Source organism: Myxocyprinus asiaticus, chromosome 22 (assembly GCF_019703515.2).
Source record: "Myxocyprinus asiaticus isolate MX2 ecotype Aquarium Trade chromosome 22, UBuf_Myxa_2, whole genome shotgun sequence".
Classification (NCBI taxonomy): domain Eukaryota; kingdom Metazoa; phylum Chordata; class Actinopteri; order Cypriniformes; family Catostomidae; genus Myxocyprinus; species Myxocyprinus asiaticus.
This window is the reverse complement of record NC_059365.1, coordinates 38,406,552-38,425,599: the sequence shown is the minus strand read 5'-3', so window position 1 is coordinate 38,425,599 and position 19,048 is coordinate 38,406,552. Positions and strand designations below refer to the sequence as shown.

General features: G+C 39.1%; 1 protein-coding gene and 1 long non-coding RNA gene across 2 annotated transcripts in view; both read left to right on the top strand.

Annotated features, from left to right (window-relative positions):
- The window catches only part of LOC127412738 (uncharacterized), a 99,529-nt gene that overhangs the window by 9,702 nt on the left and 70,779 nt on the right, over nucleotides 1-19,048 (top strand). The gene's annotated exons all lie outside the window — the stretch shown is intronic.
- The window catches only part of LOC127412717 (RUN and FYVE domain-containing protein 1-like), a 33,692-nt gene continuing 15,832 nt past the window's right edge, over nucleotides 1,189-19,048 (top strand). The window contains exons 1-4 of the mRNA XM_051649320.1: nucleotides 1,189-1,475; nucleotides 16,044-16,217; nucleotides 16,580-16,697; nucleotides 16,793-16,894. Of these exons, the coding sequence (XP_051505280.1) occupies nucleotides 1,199-1,475; nucleotides 16,044-16,217; nucleotides 16,580-16,697; nucleotides 16,793-16,894 (671 nt within the window). The 5' untranslated portion in view covers nucleotides 1,189-1,198. The remainder of the gene's footprint in view (nucleotides 1,476-16,043; nucleotides 16,218-16,579; nucleotides 16,698-16,792; nucleotides 16,895-19,048) is intronic.

The window sequence follows — 19,048 nt, the reverse complement described above, 5'->3', positions numbered from 1 at the left end:
AGGGGCTACATTTTACTCACCCCTGTGTTGTTATAACCCCATATGACTTACTTTCTTTTTCTTAACACAAAGGGATAAATTGTAAAAAAGGTTGTGCTCAGTGTTGTCATACAATGGCAGTTTATGGTGACCACATCTTCATGTTTCAAACAGATGCAAAAGTATAATTCAGAAGTCCAATAAATGATTGCATGCTTTTATTGCGTGTCTAACTTTTATTGCATGTCGTTTGGTGTCTGGTTAGGACATGGTGTGACTAGCTGCCTTTAGGCTCTTCTATCTCTCTCTGTTTGATTGAGGACTCAATTAAGGTTCAAATAAATATCTAGAAATCTACTTTTCGATTACAAACTCTTCAGAGATGTTTTGTAATTTCTGATCTCTGGTTTGTGTGCAGCTGTGTTGTGTTTTTTGTTGTTAATATCACTGGTGGTCCTGTTGAAGCAAAATAAAACCAGTTTTCACTTGAAAGCCCCATCTCATGAGCAGGGGCGCAGCTAACCGTTCACAAGAATGTATGAGATATCAACACTGGCATCCAGACCCGGGGTTATGGGGTTGGGGGCAAGGGCGTAGAATTGGCTTGAACAATGGGGTGTTACGGGTGGGAGGGGGGGGGGGGTTGTACTTGCTTGTTTGACCCATCCCCCCTGGAATCTACGCCCCTGATTGGGGGGTATAGTAGCTCCCTTAGCTGCACTATATGGTACCTAGAAATGGCCCTGGTGTATTGCATACATTGCATATATAGATTTTGCTTGCGGGCGGCTGCAGCGTAAACACCGCTCTCATGCACTCTCATGAACGTGCACGAGATTAACGGTCGGTGAAGAGTTTAACTAAATAATAAATTAGATTTCAGTTTATTAACTCATCAAACCTTATCATATTCCTTCAGAACAAGGCATGAGGCGAATTTTTTTTTAAAAATTTAGACTTCTGAATGCTACTTTTGTGTCCTTTTGAAGCTCGAAGAGGTGGTCACCATAAACTGCCATTGTATGACATCACTGAGGATTTTTTTGTGTTAAGAAAAAGAAAGATAGTCAAATGGGATAATAACAACACAGGGGTGAGTAAACAATGACTGGTTAATCTATCCATTTAAGTGTTGCTCGTCATTCGATTTTTCTCTTCTCCTAAGCGATCATAAGCGATTGCTCTGGTCTGGACTAGTCACATGTTTTGACAAGTAAACATGGCGGATGAGGATCCAAACACGAAAGTTGGTGAAGACGCTCCTACGAAAGAAGAAGATCTGGAGGCAACGGAACCTGAACAAGATGCTGTGGTTAACAATAGCGACGAGGTCCAGAAAGACAAACCGGCAGACAGCTCTTGGTCGGCGCCGATTTTGTCTTTTGCTCGTAAAGCGACGGAGACGTTGAGCAGTGTGAACAACTACAGCGCTGGATTAAAGGCATCTGACTCACAACAACACTCCTGTGACAGCTCTGACACTATTAAACCCGCAGGTATGACACCTATTTAACAGTCTGACATAAGGAAAATTAATGCGAGCAGTTTCACTGGCTAAACTTATTAAAACGTCAAATACAGCATTAAAAGAATATTCCGGGTTAAATACAAGTTAAGCTCAATTGACAGCATCTGTGCCATAATGTTGATTACCACAAAAAACAATGTCTACTTGTCCCTCCTTTTCATTAAAAAAAAAGCAAAAATCGAGATGAGAGTGAGGGATATTTAAATGAAAGTGAATGTGGGCCAATCCGTAAACGTTGAAATATTATTCCAAACCCTGATAGCACACGTACATCATCCAGACGACTGTTTGATGTGTGTGTTTACATCTGGAAGACGTAGTTTTTAGATTGTCTGCTCATCTGCAATATGTCTATAAGACGAATGTCAATAAGTCTCAGATGTCAATAAGACATTCATCAGATGTCTTAGAGATGTTTATGATTTAGAATGTTTGTAAATCTGATCTTTTTAATATGTTTAGCAGATGTCTGGATGATGTACGTGTGCTATCATGGAACGGGGCTAAAGGCATACCTTAAGGAAAATTAGATTTTTTCTGGTCACAAAATGTATGAAAATCAAAACAAATAATTTCTTTTTATTGAACATTGATGGTGCAACATTATTTGTGTGAAAATAAATAATAAAAAAAAGTTACAGAGGGAGCCTTTTACCCCACACTTGGGGTAAAAGGCCCCCAGGGGTAGTGATATTATGTAAATCTATGGAATAAGATAAATTACAAAAAGATTTGAGTTTGAATTTTAGACGTGGCATTTGACAAAAGTGAATTTTCCATGGCGTATTTTATAGTTTTGAGTTTCAATTTCGTAAATTTGAATTCTAGACATGTGGCATTTAACAAAATGTAATTGTTTTTGTAGCATATTTTATAGATTTGTATTTTTAAAAAGCAGATTTTGTGTTCTGAATTTATTTGTGTGATTTCTGTTACCATTATGATTTAAAAAGGAGCCAAACAACTATGTGATAATAAATGGCTTCATATGATCACTATCCTTAAATAAAAGACAGTTGTTTTTTTGTTTTTTTTGCATGATCAGTCATATTTTCAAAATCAATGCAAAATTTCACACCTGCGTGAAGTTGGCCCCCCACCCAACGCAAAACGTCGGCAAAATAGTCTCAATCGTTTGTGCTTCGTTTGTGCTGGTTTGTGCTGTAAAAATTTTCGTTTGTGCTGCTTCGGTTTTTTAGATATTAAAATAATATTTATAGGTCATTCTGAGGTCACTCAGCGGTCACTCAGCCCCCCCACATGCTCCAAATTCACCCCAAATAGTCTTGTTTGTTTGTGCTTCGTTTGTGCTGGTTTGTGCTGATAAAAGTTTCGTTTGTGCTGCTTCGGATTTTTAAATATTAGACATTGAATTATAGGCGATGACGTCACCAGCCCCCCCACATGCTCCAAATTCACCCCAAACAGTCTCGTTTGTTTGTGCTTCGTTTGTGCTGCTTCGGATTTTTAAATATTAGACATTGAATTGTCTATGTATTATAATAAAATAAAATAATACATAATGTACTATGTACTATATATATATATATATATATATATATATCTATATCTATATCACTTACCCCAAACCTTTGAATGGTTGTGTATCATGGTTTCCATGAAAAAAAAAAAAAGCAGCACAACTGTTTTCAGCTGATAATAATAATGAATGTTTCTTGAGCAGCAAATCAGCATATTAGAATGATTTCTGAAGGATCGTGTGACACCGAAGACTGAAGTAATGATGCTGAAAATTCAGCTTTGATCACAGGAATAAATTACAGTTTACTATATATTCAGATAGAAAACAACTGTTTTACATTGGAATAATATTTCACAATATTACTGTTTTACTGTATTTTTGATCCAATAAATGCAGCCTTGGTGAGCAGAAGAGACTTCTTTCAGAAACATTAAAAAATCTTTATGTTTTCAAACTTTTGACTAGAACTATATATACATATATATATATATATATATATATAGTATGTGTGTGTGTGTGTGTGTGTGTGTGTGTGTGTGGAAACTCATGACTCAATGAATTAAGAATTAAGCCAAAATGATTTTTGAAATTTAATTACTGTTTACTATCGAACATCCATTAACACAAATAATGGACCTTTAAAAACTTAAACTTAAAAACGTGATGATTTATCACATGAGTCCAGATGCCTGGCTTAAAATTGTGTATTCCCTTTTTTGTGTTTTAGAGAACTTGTTGTATTTAACCGTTTCAGGCATGAATTCAGTCCATTTCTGAAAAGGAACTTCAAGATCAAAAGTCCAGTAATCTTTTGGTCTGGGTGAAAGGGACCCTGTGTCATCACTACTGCCATTTGTTTCATGATCACATTCATGAGTAAACCCTAAAGCAGTCCAGATGTTGTGTCTATTTAATTTAACAAAAGTGTATAGTGCCTTTGCAGTGATCTTGTTTTCTAGCTGCTTACTAAGCTCTGTCCAGATGCTCTGATTAGGAGTAGCTATGTTGCCATTTTGGACTATGGCCTCTTTTGATGAACACAGGACAGTGAAAATGGAATCTCTGTCGACTGCTGGTTTCTTGGGCATCTGGCATAAGCAAAACATAATTACCCACTTAAATAATCCTGACTCAAAAAAATGTCATGTTCAGTATAAACTTGTTTTCATGTATTACTGTATTGGTCCGAATATAAGGATAATATAATATAGTAATAATATATAAGGATAATATATCTTATATTAGGACCAATATGGTAATGTTGACCCCTAGATGCACAATGTATTCAAAAAACATGGGTCACATGTGCAACCGTAATTAGCATATATTAGTATTAGCAATGAGTTTTCTGTTCAATAAACATTGACAATCTTAGCTCTCTTGAATGTTGTACCATTATTCTTGAAGTTAACAAATAATATTGTAACTGACAGTGTTAAAACATTGTTCTTACATTGGCCAGAAATTTTATCAATATCGACTTTTTCTCTACTAACTCTACACTAATTTGCACAAGAGCATCTTGAACAGAAGTGTCACTTGCGCCTAGTGATGGCAGTGAAGTGTAGCAGATGATACTCCATGTAAATAAATACAAAGTTCAATCAGGAAAGACCAGTGAATGAAGTAAAGATAATTGTTTATTGAACAAATGATGTGCTGATTAGTCTTGACAGAAAGTCTTCGGCAGTTCGACTCTAAAAGTGTGTTCACGTCGAGGAGATTTGCGCTTTTGTTCTCGTGCCCAGAGCTGAGCGAAAGTGAGTGACAGAAAAAGAGTCCGACAGCACCAGATGAATATTGAGCTGCTGCTGTCTGAACACCAATAAAGTTTTTAATAAACACCATAGCGTCTACAAAAACATTGATAAGGAGTTGTTGTTGTATTAAAACATCATCATCCAACATTTTGGTAAGAGATTGAAATGACAAACCCAAAATAAAATCCTCACTGCTCATAAATCGTACTGACTACACACAAAACAAGAGAGACCTATTTTAGAAATATATAATATAGTAGCCTAATATATAGTAATCAGAATGACCAAGACTGCTACTAAACTTACATTTTATTTTTGTGACCATTAATTGATCTATTTTATTCTGTCAGCATTGTATTCAATAAATATCAGCATTTATAATTCGTTTGTAATTCAGTGTCTAATATTTAAAAATCCGAAGCAGCACAAACGCAACTTTTATCGGCACAAATGAAGCACAAACGATTGAGCCTATATTGGGTGAATTTGGAGCATGTGGGGGGGCTGAGTGACCTCAGAATGACCTATAAATATTATTTTAATATCTAAAAAACCGAAGCAGCACAAACGATTAAGACTATTTTGCCGACGTTTTGCGTTGGGTGGGGGGCCAACTTCACGCAGGTAAATTTCACATTTTCTGGAAGGGTATGCAAACTTTTGAGCACAACTGTATGTATGTATATATATATATATATATATATATATATATATATATATATATATATATATATAAAATAATCATACTCAAAACTATAGTACTCTCTCCACGCCCCACCCCGGGAGCCCTCCAAAAACTCATTTGCCCCATTTCCCAACAAACAAATCTAAGTTACCCTGTCTTCCAAACGACACCTCTTCAAAAGCCGCCACCCTCCCCATCTCCGTGCACCACTCCCGAAATGAGGGTTCACCAGCTGACCTCCAACCCCTCACAGTAATCTTCCTGCCGATCATCGCACAGGTCAGAACCCAATTCTCTATGTGACTATTGCCCACATCGATGACTGACCCATCACCCAAAACACAGAGTCTGGGGTAAAACGAAACCTGAATGCCCACCACGTCACACACAAATCTCTGAACCTTTAATGAGAATTCCTGGATCTCAATACACCACCAAAAAACATGGGCCATGTCTCCATCCTCCGATTGGCATCGCCAGCAGGTGGTTGCGTCTTTAAGACCAAGCCTATACAATCTAGAGCGGGTCCAATAGAATCGATGTAAAATCTTGAATTACATAAGGCGAACCCTTGCATCTCTAGATGCAGACTTGACGTTTTTTAAAATCCTAGCCCACACTCCTTCCTCCAATACCAAGTTTAAATCTTTCTCCCATAATCTCTTGATAGAAGTTAAAGCTTCGTCCCCCAGACTCTGAATTAGCAGGGAGTAATACACTGATGCCTCATGACCTTTTCCAAAAGCAGTAATTACTAGGGATGGGCATTCATCAATAATTTGGCATTCGAATATTTAAGCTAATAAAAAATGACTTTTCGAATATTCTGTTATTTAAATGAAGGTAATTAATGAGAAAGAGAGGTTGTAAAATTATTTTTTTAGTCATAAACGTTGCGTCATCATTAAAAAAAAAAAAACAAGCTTCTAATTATATCGAAAACAAGCTTATATCATGTCCTGTGTTTTTTTTATATATATATTTAAACAAGCAATGCGTGAAAACAAAAAAAATAATAGAATGAAAGCATTTAAGCTCAAGCAAAGTGAAGAAAAAGAAACCGCTAATGAAGTAGACTGACGCAGTTAACGTACAGGACGAATATAAACACTTGACATATAATAGTTATGTTTATAATGTATCTCATGTTTTTGTTGAGACAAACAAGCATATCCACATACTCAGTAAACTATACTCATTTATACAAACTAGTTTAAATGATGGAATGCCCCTTACCTCAGTTAGCATAGTCTTTCTTGGATGCCATGTTTGTTGTTTACAGAAGCGTCATGGGGATTAGGTTACTACGAGGACGCTGCTTTCTGACGAGCTGCACATATACGAGAGCAAAATGTACACCGCTTATCCAGTACATTTAAACATGAACCCAGCTTTCTCACAGTAAGCCACATTCTCACAATATCCCGCTTTTTTGGTGTCCATCTGAACGTACTGACAGAACCCTTTCCTCAAATGTGATCAACTTGTGTCCACACTCAACAGCGCCCCCCAGTGCATTCTGTTATAACTGCCAGTTTTAGTTTGTGTGTTCAGGATTTAACATGCACTGTATATATGACCGGCAAAGCAAAACTTTGCGAAATTCTAATAGTATTTTTACTATTTGAATAATTATTGCAGAACGAATATTCGAATATTCTACTACTTGTGCACATCCCTAGTAATTACCACTCCCAGAATATCTGCCGCTTTAGGGGGATGTTTGCTACTCCCAAAAATAGTACAGAGCAGGTGGCGCAGTTGTAAATACTTATAAAACTGAGATCTGGGAATCCCAAAATGCTGAACCAAATTTTCAAAAGATCTCAACACTCCACTCTCATATAGGTCACTATGTGTAGTAAATCCCCTCACAATCCACTCTGACCAGCAGAAAGGGGACTTATTATTAGATAATTTGGGTTCAGCCAAATGCTCGAGGCAACATTTAAATAAATGTCTGAGTTAAACACTCTGGACACTTTTGTCCATACCGCGTGCAAATGCGAGATAACGGGGTGTAACTTAACTTTTCCGATTAGTTTGATAGAAAGGTTTTGCAATGGTGAAATAGGGGCAAGAACTTCCTGTTCAATACAAAACCAGGGAGGGGTTCTCTCAGGTGGAAGCGACCAATGAGCCAAATGTCTGAGATTAAATGCATAATAATAAAACAAAATCTTGGGTAGGCCTAGCCCACCTTTGTCAATCGGCCTATGTAACTTACTGAAATGTAATCTGGGACGCTTACCATTCCAAATGAAGGACTTTGCAATATTATCAAATTGCTTGAAATAAGAGAGGGGGATATCTATAGGGAGAGACTGTTGCAGGTAGTTGAATTTTGGAATACAATTCATTTTAATAACATTAACCTTCCCAATCATAGATAAATGTAATGAAGCCCACCTGCCCACATTGCTCGAAAATCTTTTTATTAAGGAGTCTAAATTAACTCTAACTAAATCACACAATTTGCTGGGAATAAAATGCCCAATTACTTAATGCCTTGTTTGGGCGACTGGGAGATGCCCGGCTGAAAAGCCATTACTGGGCAGTACGCTGTCAGAGCCATAGCTTCAGATTTAGACCAGTTGAGTGTATCCCGAGAACTTAGAAAAGGAATTTATAATTCTGTGGAGGCCAGGCATAGATCTAGTGGGGTCGGAGATGAATAATAAAATATCATCTGCGTAAAGCAAAAGCTTATGCACCATACCTCCCGCCACCACCACCCCTAGAAAATCATCCTCCTTTCTTATCGGTGGTTCCAGGGCAAGACAGAACAATAATGGCGAAAGAGGGCAACCCATGTCATAACTTAATCGGTTATTCAAATATTTTTTTTCTCCCCTTTTTCTCCCAATTTGGAATGCCGAATTCCCAATGTGCTCTATGTCCTCGTGGTGGCGTAGTGACTCACCTCAATCCGGGTGGCGGAGGACGAATCTCAGCTGCCTCCGTGTCTGAGATTGTCAACCGCATCTTATCATGTGGCTTGTTGAGCGCGTTACCATGGAGATATAACGTGTGTGGAGGCTTCACCCATCCACCGCGGCATCCACGCACAACTCGCCATGCGCCCCGAGAGCGAACCACATTATAGCGATCACGAGGAGGTTACCCTGTGTGACTCTACCCTCTCTAGCCAATTTGGTTGCTTAGGAGACCTAGCTGGAGTAACTCAGCACGCCCTGGGATTCGAACTTGCGAACTCCAGGGGTGGTAGCCAGCGTCTTTACCACTGAGCTACCCAGGCCCCATTTTTGAAAATATTTTAACGTCTGGCTGGATCAGGGAAATTGGACGGTAACTCTCACACTCGCTTGGATCTTTGTCCTTTTTAAGAATCAGACTAATCCGGGCTTGTGCCATGGTTGGCGGAAGCTTTCCATTCTTTAATGATTCCGTATAAACTTCTAGCAAAAGTGGGGACAGTTCTGTAGCATAAGATCTAAAAAAATTCCACTGCAAAGCCGTCTGGCCCCAGAGCCTTGCCTGTAGGCAAGGCCTTGATAACCTTGGAGGAGCTTGACGAGGTAATCTCAGAATCAAGAGAATTTTTTTGCTCAGTTGTCAGTTTAGGGAGTTCTAATGGTTCCACAAAATTTCTAATATCTTCATCAGTAGACGAAGACGTGGAACTGTAAAGATCAAGATAGAATTCTTTAAAAGTATTATTAATATCAAAGGCCAAGGTAAAAATTTCACCACCTGCAGATTTCACTGAGGGAATGGTAGAAAAAGACTCTCTCTGCTTTATATATCTAGCCAGAAGTCCCCCAACTGAAAGTATGACTGTCTTGCCCTGAATAGCCAAAACTCCACCTTCTGCAACAAAATAGTATTATATCTGTATTTCAGTCGGGTCAATTCTCTGAGTCCATCAGACGACATTCGGGGCTTCAGCTCTGCCTCGGCACTTTTAATATTCCCTTCCAACTCCATGAGTTCTCATGCTTTGGATTTTTTAGTGAATGAGGCATACTGTATGATCCGACCCCTAAGAACTGCCTTAATTGCCTCCCAAGCCACGCCCACTGAGGATACTGAGGACCAGTTGGTCTCCATATAAACATTGATTTCAGCCTTTAACATTTGTTGGAAATCAGGATTTTGCAAAAGGGACACATTAAAGCGCCAACTATAAGATTTATTTTTCTCCATATGTGGCAACACCTCTAAACACACCAGGGCGTGATCTGAGACTAAGATGTTTCCAATTGAGCAATCAACAACAGATGAAATGAGGGACCTGGATATATATAAAAAATAGATAAATAGAATAACTCTTATGAACTGATGAAAAGAATGTATAGTCCCTACCTGATGGGTTCAAAAGGCTCCAAATATCTGTAAGACCAAGATTTTTACACATCCTATGAAGTGTCAGTGTTGCTCTGGAGGGCTTACGCACTTTTGCTTCACTGTGATCAAGGACTGAGTCCATCAAAAGTTTAAAGTCTCCTCCCAATATTATATCATGAGGGGTGCCAGCAGCCTGCAACATCCCTTCAAGATCTATAAAAAAGCCCTGATCATCAGCGTTAGGTGCGTAAATATTAGCCAAAATCAACCTTTGTCCCTGAATTTCTGCTAAAACAAAAATGACTCTTCCTAATTTATCTTTAATCTGTTTGAGACATTTGAATTGTAGATGTTTATCAATGTAATGACTCCCCTGCTCTTACTTGAGCCAACACTAAAGAAAACATGTCCAACCCATATCTTCCCAAATTTTTCAGCTTCCTGTGGGGAAAGATGCGTTTCTTGAAGAAACACTATCATATTTCTTATGTTTAAGAAAATAAATAACCTTCCTTTTTTTTATTGGGGTGCCCCAACCCATTCACATTCCATGTGGAGAGAGACAATCCACTCATATTAACATTTGACATTTTGACCTATTAGAAAAAATTGATTGTGTGTCAAAAATAAAATTATAAAACCACATTCTCCATTAATGCAACAAACAACCCCCAAACTTCCCCTGGAACAAACAAAAAAAAAACAGAAAAAAGAAAAACATGCACATTAACCCTGCGCACGACAGCGCCAACCGGCGTCCATCCTTTTAAACTCAAACAGTCCATGTACGCCTACGAGAGCCCCCGCGACAACTTTGCCATTGGATTGCTCAAGACCGGTGCTTTAATACAAATTTTGTGAGACAGAATTACACAGCAAAAAATAGTCTATAAAACAAACTCCAGCCAATAAACGGAATAAACACATAAAAAGTTTAGTGGACATTGTGGCATCCTAGCGGAACCAGCACAAAAAAAAAAAAAAAAAAAGGGAATGGAATGGAAGGGGCTGTTCAGTTATTTGGGCAGTCAAACGAATGTTCAGTAAACCGGCCCATTTGGCCAATGCATGAGTACAACAAAAGACACAAACACTCCAATGTCCTGCAAGAGATATTCCACAAAACAAACTCCAGGCCACAGGAGGCAAAAGCACCAAAAATGTGCAGATTTATCCACAAGCTGTCCCGAGGAAATTATATTACAAAAAACAAACTCTTGCCGCTAGGCGGAACAGCACAAAAAGAGACGGAAAAAGGTGCCCAGCTTCCTCGGACAGTCAAGTGAATATTCAGTGAGTCAGGCCCACTAAATGGCAACATGAGTCACCAAATGGCTTACTCACTCCAATGTTTTTATGAAGGACAGTGCTTGCTGTGGGCATGTAAGTTCTCTACGTCCATCCTTAGTATCTATTCTCAGTTTGGCCGGTAACATCAGAGCAAAAGCGACCTTCTGTTGATGTAAGAGTTTCTTTCATTCCTTGAATCGATCACATTTCTCTCTTGTCGAATTCGCAAAGTCTGGGAACAAGAAAATGCTGTGGTTCTTCCAAGAAAGCTTTCCTTTACTCCTCACCTTGCATATCACAAGATCTTTATCGGATGATCTCAGAAATTTGGCCAGAATTGATTGGGCCTGTCTCCCTCAGGCTCTCCGAGCCGGGACTCTGTGAGCTCGCTCGACTTCCAGCTTATGGCCTGTTATGTCGAGCAGACTTGGGAAGAGCTCGTCTAGGAATTTCACCATATCTCGGCCTTCCTCGTGCCCAGGAATTCCAAAAATTTGGACGTTGTTTCGTCAATTACGATTCTCTAGATCCTCCAGTTTTTCCCAAACGCATCGCAAATCCACTTTGGTAGCTAGCGGGTTAGCAGCTAATTCCCTCTCCGATAACTCCAGATAATCAATCCGTTTCTCGACGTCCCCGATTCTTGTAACCAACTCAGTGAATTTCGACTCCATTGCTGTAATCGATCGACGTATTACAGCAAGATCCTCCAAGTCCGCAACGACCTTCGTCAACTTCACCGACATGCTGGACAGTTGCTGCTGGATTTTTCCTGCCACACCGTCCAAACTGAGTCCCTGGTCTGTGGCCTTGTCTGGGGTATCAGCTTGAGCACGTAAGTGTCTTTTAATATCTCCAGAGCTCGAGGATTTTGAATTCTTTGACATATTGTCTTCATAGAACATTAAAGAATCAGGGTGTATCGAATCTCACCAGTTTCTGACACAAATAGTATTAAAACTAGCAAAGTGCACAGAGCTCGCCGTTCACACGTACGCTCCTTGCATGGTGCCACCGGAACTCCTTGGCAGTTAATGTTTAAAATATTTGTTTGAAATTTCAGCGCAGTGTTTGAAAACATTTTAGGGGCCGTTCACATGCGGGAATATGTTGTTGTGTTAAAATTAGATGCAGCGCCATGAAAAGAGCAAAACTTTTAACAGTTTAGGTTCTTTTTAACTTGACATGGCGTCTAAAAGCACGAACAAACCGTCAAAGACGTCCATCTAGCGCATGTTTACATTGAAAAACAATGATAAAACAGCGCAAACAGACACAAAAATGGGTTCAGTGTGAACGGCCCCTCAATCTAAGAATAGAACAGGGCGTGAACATGCCGTTTGTTTGTTTGTGTTATTCTACATCACTGAATCAAAGTAAGCCTACCACATTTATTATTGGCAGATACTTAATCTTTCGCCCCGTCAAACTCCAAATGCAACAACGTAAATTGTCAGATTTGGAAATATCTGATATTTCAACTCTAATTAACTCCTACCAACTCCGACAGATGCAGGGGAGGAGCAACAGGAAATGGAGAGCTAAAAAGAAATGAGCATAGTTTATTGAATTATTTTCATATTGGGCAAAGCTCTGTCTGATCAGAAACATATTCAACAAATATTTTAATAACAAGTGAAAGGGATGTATTACTGCTTCAACAATTTATGGTGTCTTATGGTCTTGGAGACCTTAAAACTCATTAACTCTTGTGGAGACAATATAGTTATTCTAGATTTATCTACAGCAAGAGCAAGATACAAGGAAATGAATAAATAGTAAAAGTTAGTAAATAAATAAAATTAATTAAAAAAAAACATAAATATAAACTAAATATAGCCTTCACAGTCTGGACACTGACTAAGTTTGTTTCTCATAAGCTTAAAACCTGGTGATAAAGGCTTATGTTCAAATGTTTGGGATTAATCCTGTACATAAAAAATAAATTGTGCTAATTATAGATGTCTATACAAACCCTTAAAAAAATAGCCAACAAGTGTCCAGCATTCACATGAAATCATTCAGTAATGTTTAAAAAGCAACCCAGGATGCACCTCATGATGTTGCTTAAGAGAGAGAACAGAGTGTGCAGAGCTGTAATCTAGACAAAAGGTTACAATGAAGAAGCTTAAATAAAATATGGCTCTGATTTAATTTGTTTTGGTCACTGCATAATTTCCATACTTCCATTTGTGTTACTTATTAGTTTTGGTTGTACTCAAAATTCTAAAATGTGCAGGAATCAATAATAAAGAATAGGAAGTTGACCAAAATTTTAAAAACAGGTGCTGTATGGAAGTAATATTGTAACAGTTACTGTACTGTATCGGCCTGAACTGCCCGATTCAGGCCAGGGCACCGGTCTGACTACCCCTCCCCACCAGCCGTTCTGTCAGCTGGTGCTCCACCCCGCCTCCTGCGAACCTGGGGGAGAGACGAGGGGAGGTGTGGGGAGAGAGAAAGAGGGAGCGGAGAGAGAGAGAGAGAGAGAGAGAGAGAGAGAAGAACTTGCTCGCTGGCTCCCGAACGCGCTGTCGCCTGGTCCTCATCCACTCCTCCGCCCTCTGGCGTACGCCAGCACACTCCTCCCTCGGCAGAGTCCTCCGGTCTCTGGTGGATGGAACCGCTACTCCCCTTGTTGGCAGACAGCCGCAGTTCCTCCAGAACACGGCGGCCGGCAGCAACCCCTCCATCCCTAGGCATCGGCCATGGCTCCTCCCTCCCGGGTTTCGGCACCACTGTAACAGTTTAAGGTCGGGCAAGGAGGAGGCGGGAACCGGCTGAACGGTAAACCAAAGTTTCATGAGAAACTCAACTTACACAGACACATATGCAACGCGGCCGCGTGCGTCTCTCTCTCTCTCTCTCCAGAACCAGCGTCTCCGGCTGCCCTTTTCCTCGCTCTGCCGCTGATCAGCTGATTCAGCACTGGCCGTGCTCCATCTAGTTCACAGATGTTTGCTCTCTGCTCATGCCAGGCTGAGTGACGTACTCTTACAGTATTTATTACTAAGGGTTTTCTGAAAGGGTTTTTTGCATCTGGGCACATGACCTCAGTCTCACCTTTTTAAATTGTAGTAAGAACAAGTTACAATCCCTCTATCGCAACAAATTAAGAAACATTCCCTGCTGTTTATTACTTAACCTTCCACTTTGTAATCTTGCATGTTCATGTACAACCCCCCCACCCCACAATACTTATACCATGAACAGTGGAAACATATAAATGCTTGAAGCTGCAATCCCCCCAATGTTCAAGACAAATCTACGCACTTGGGTGAAAGATTAAGTCTTTGCCAATAATACATGCTTTATTGATACCAAACACAGCACAAACGATGAAGTGATTGACATGGGGTGTAGCCGACCTCAAGGCTTTTGTAAAATACAAAGGAAAATGTTATGATGTTTCTTTTCACAACACAAATGAAAGACACTGGTTTGGAGCGATTTGGATGACATGGGGTGGAAAGTGACCTCACGCAGCCAAACAAAATAATGTCTAATATCTCAAACACCAATCCAGCACAAATGTTCGCTTTTGCTGCACAAATCAGCACAAACGAATGGGTTGGTAATTATCTATTGGGGTGCCAACTTCACGGAGTTCAGAAACCTGTAGCAGCTCTGTGATTGGCCAAAATGCTCCATTCAACTTTTCTGAAACCCTCTACTTTTCCCTGTAGAACCCAGAAACTTGACCTCTGGCCTACTTTCTGTAAGACCTGAATTTCTGCATTTTTAATTTTACAATATTGAATTCTTTATTGTATTTTAGAATATTGAATTTCTTCTTCAGCTGTAATTTTATGATCTGAATATTTACAACTAATTTCACCTCTAATAAATTCAGAACACGAAATCTGCTTTTTAAAAATACAAATCTATAAAATATGCTACAAAAACAATTACATTTTGTGAAATGCCACATGTCTAGAATTCAAATTTACGAAATTCACTTATTCATTTATCTGGCTCCATATAAATATAGGGACAGTAGCTCTAGGACAAAATGTATCAACATTAAGATTCTTTTTTTGAGGAACATATTAAGATAATGCTGACTCAAAATAACCACTTCAGAAAAGGGTGCACAGTTTCCTGTTAATTTCAAACACATTTGGCATTTTATAACGTCTCAAGTATTCTATAAGCAAATTAATCTCCATTGTGATTGGAACAGTCAATGTGAGCCCACTTTGAACATATTTCATGTCAAATCTTCACCCCCCATACCCCCCCCCCCCCACACACACACACTTAAAATAAAAACAGTGTGTTTTATATGTGCCTTTAGCCCCCTGCAACAGGGGGGCTTTTTACCCCAATTACTAATTGGACAGTTATTAAAAACGTTTGATTTAATGTACATGAACAAAACTGAAAATGATAAAGAAGTATTTTTTCTTCAAATAAATGTGTTAATTTCAGGGATTTTCACTAGCCACATAAATTTGCAACATTTTAAAAAATTTGATCAAATTATGTTACATCTTTAGACGTTACATGCAAAGATCTCATGGAACAGTGCATAGTTACAAACAGGTGTTTACTGTGGTAGTTTTTGTAGCTATTTAGTGTTTTGGGAGAAAATAAAATCAAAGGAGAGGAGCCCGTGGAGCATTTAGACTCATTGTACCCTAAATGTTTTAAAAATGTGTTAGATGATGGGAACCTTTCAGTTAACGTACCCTCTGTGTATGCCATAATTGTATTGTAGACCATTACATCTTAAAGCATATGAAGAATGTGCACCTGCTTCCTGTAAAAAAAAAAAAATTTATTTTCTCCTGCAGGAACTTCCACTTCCCTTCAAGTTCCATTTATGGTTCTTTTGTTGTTCTAAGTTACTGTAATTGTTGAGTCACTGTTTTATATATGCACGCAGTTACACTGACTAAGCATAGTGTAATTCAGTCCACTGGCCTGATTAGTGTTTCAGATGCCACAGGAAGTGTTTGCACATGTGTAATGGTAGTTGTGTTGTGATGGCGTCTTGGATCTATTCAGGTATGAAGGATCCTGCAGCAGTGGAGAGGTCAAATCTCCTCAGCATGATGAAGCTCAGCATCAAGGTTCTGATCCAGTCGTCTCTCAGTCTCGGCCGGACGCTTGACTCTGAGTATCCTCCTCTGCAGCAGTTCTTTGTGGTTCTGGAGCACTGCCTTAAACATGGACTAAAAGGTGAGATGCAACATAAATGTAGAATTGGAAGATGTTACTGTCCTCTATATATTTTACAAGATGTTTGCTATATTAATAGTGGTTGAATCTGATCCATAAAAAGTTAATAAATAAAAAAAACATTAATAAATGGGTGAATCTCACGAAAATCAGGTCACATTTCATCCCAAATTCAAAAGAAACAATAACAAACCATATTTTGCATAAAGAAGATGAAGCCAATTTTATGACCGTTAAGCATTGTGACAATATTTTCTCAACATTTAAGCATTTTGTTGAGTGTGCATTTTGTTCACTCGTGAATATTGCCTAAATCCTGATGGTTCTTTTCCCTACTTGTTTCCAACTCTCCTCTTTGACAGTGAAGAAATCTTTCATTGGTCAGAATAAATCTATCTGGGCACCACTGGAGTTGATAGAAAAACTGTGCCCTGAGTCAGCTGACATTGCCACCAGTGTGCGTGATATGCCAGGACTCAAGTAGGTGCCCATCTCAGAAGTGTCTGGTTTGGTACAGGGTAAGAGAGACCATGTATTTGTTCTTTATGATCATGAAGTTTTATGTGTCTTTTCAGGACAGGGCTTGGGCGAGCTAGAGCGTGGCTGCATTTGGCCCTTATGCAGAAAAAAATCGCAGACTACATGAAAGTCCTTATAAACAGGCGAGACCTTCTTGGGTAAGAGCAGTCCGGAATCGGAGTCCGTGGCCGCATTACCACCTCGGGGTGTGCATTATTCTTCTGTAATTCAACGGTTCTACGTCAGTTATTCCTTACATAATAAATATAGACTTAAGTGCCAATTTTGGAAAAGTTGAGGAAAAGTTGAGAAAATTACCAGAATTGCCAAATTTGAAAGAACAGATCAGTTGGGGGATAAGTAATTTCATTACTAAGTACTTGTTAATTTGTAGGTATGGCATTTGCAGACTTACAGAACTCAGATTTAGTTTGTGTCCGCCATTTAAATTTTTTGAAAAACCTGCTTTTTCGAACTCTTCCTAGACCATTGGTGCATGTGTCATCTAGAGAATCTCATGACAAAAACTTCTCAAAAGCATTTATAAGATATAAGCCAATTTTGTTTTGTTTTTTGCTGTGGCCCAAATTCACTAATCAACCTATTTCTATGATTTGATGAGCCCAGCGTCCCCTAGCATTGTAAACTGATGAAATTTGGGGTGTGTTTTCAGATTGTCCTGCTGCCTATGTGTACCAAGTGTTGTGACGTTTGGACTTTGCACTGTCAAGATACGGGCCAACTAGTCCTAACACTAAACCTAAACCCAACCCTAATGTGATTTTTATTTAATTATAGTGGACTGTATTATTGGAAATGGATGAAATTTGGTATGCGTCCTTGGACTGTTCTGGTTACAATTTGTACCAAGTTTTGCGAAGTTTGGACACTGCACTCAAAAGATACAGGCAATCAGACATTATGGGCCACGCCCATATTATTGTATCTGCTTACATCTGCTAAACAAATTGACAAATCAGAAATCAGAAAACAACTTTTTGCCTTGAGGATCTCTAGATGGCATATACCAAATTTCATACAAATTGGACAAACGGCCTAGGACGAGTTTGAAAAGAAGCTTTTTTTTTTAGAAAATTTTAAATGACAATGTTGTCATAGGCCTTGATCAGACTGCCACTAAAAATCCGATTTTTTTTGCATGTCCAGATTGTATCCAGATGAGTTTTTGATTGTCTGCACAGCAATGAAATGAAATCTTATTTTTTTCAAACTACATCGGGAGGTGGTTTCAAATGCGATTGAAATCAGATTTTTTTCAGATGCGTCTCAGTCCGGACTCTCTGGCTGCTCAAATCGGATTTCAAATGGTCTTTTGCGTCACTCTTAACGCGACACACAACGATGACGTCAAAAATCGGTGCCACCTGTTATCATCAAAGGTCCCAAGGACTACATGTTCCCACCACTCAGTACTTTGCAGAAAACACTGCACCCCTCGCTGCACAGCGAAGCCGGCCATGACTGCAGCACGGAACATCACAATATTTACCAGAACCAGGAGTTCTGCACCGCGACTGGACAGAGCGCTTATTTGGAGAGCGAGATGATGCACCTCCATTTTTCCCGCATCTGTTTTGAAAGCATCGTCACATGGGTACACCTACGTCGTTACCAAAGCAACCCATGCAGATAGGTTGGTTATGTCTGAATGCGCAAATCTGATTCGATCACTTGCAATTAATGGTGCGGACAGTCTGCCTGAAAAGATCTGATTTGAGAAAAAATCCAATTTTCCTGCAGTCTGAACATAGCCATAGTCAGTATTGGAGAAACACATGAGCTATAGATTTTGGACATTTGAGAGATTTAGACGAATCAATAATTTTTTGTCTAGCCTATAAGGTTCACGAGATATAAGCTCAAATGTATAGCCAGTCATTATAGCGCCACATTGTGGCTGAAATTTTGTGTGCATCCTCAGAATGTCCTGTTGTTAAAGAGAAGTGGACAAACGGCCTAGGATGAGTTTGAAAAGTAGATTCTTTTTTTTTAAATTTAAAATGACAATGTTGTCATAGTCAGTATTGGACAAACACATGAACTATAGCTTTGGGGAGATTGAGAGGAATCAAAAATTTTTATTCTAGCCTATAAGGTTCCTGAGATATAAGCTAAAACGTATATTCGGCCATAATAGTGCCACATTGTGGCTGAAATTTTGTGTGCATCCTCAGAATGTCCTGTTGTTAAGAAAATCAGTACAAATACAATAGGGTTCTAGCAGCTTTGTTGCTATAACCCCTAAATACTCAAAACAGAACTGTTCAGAACATTTAGCACCTGATTAAATT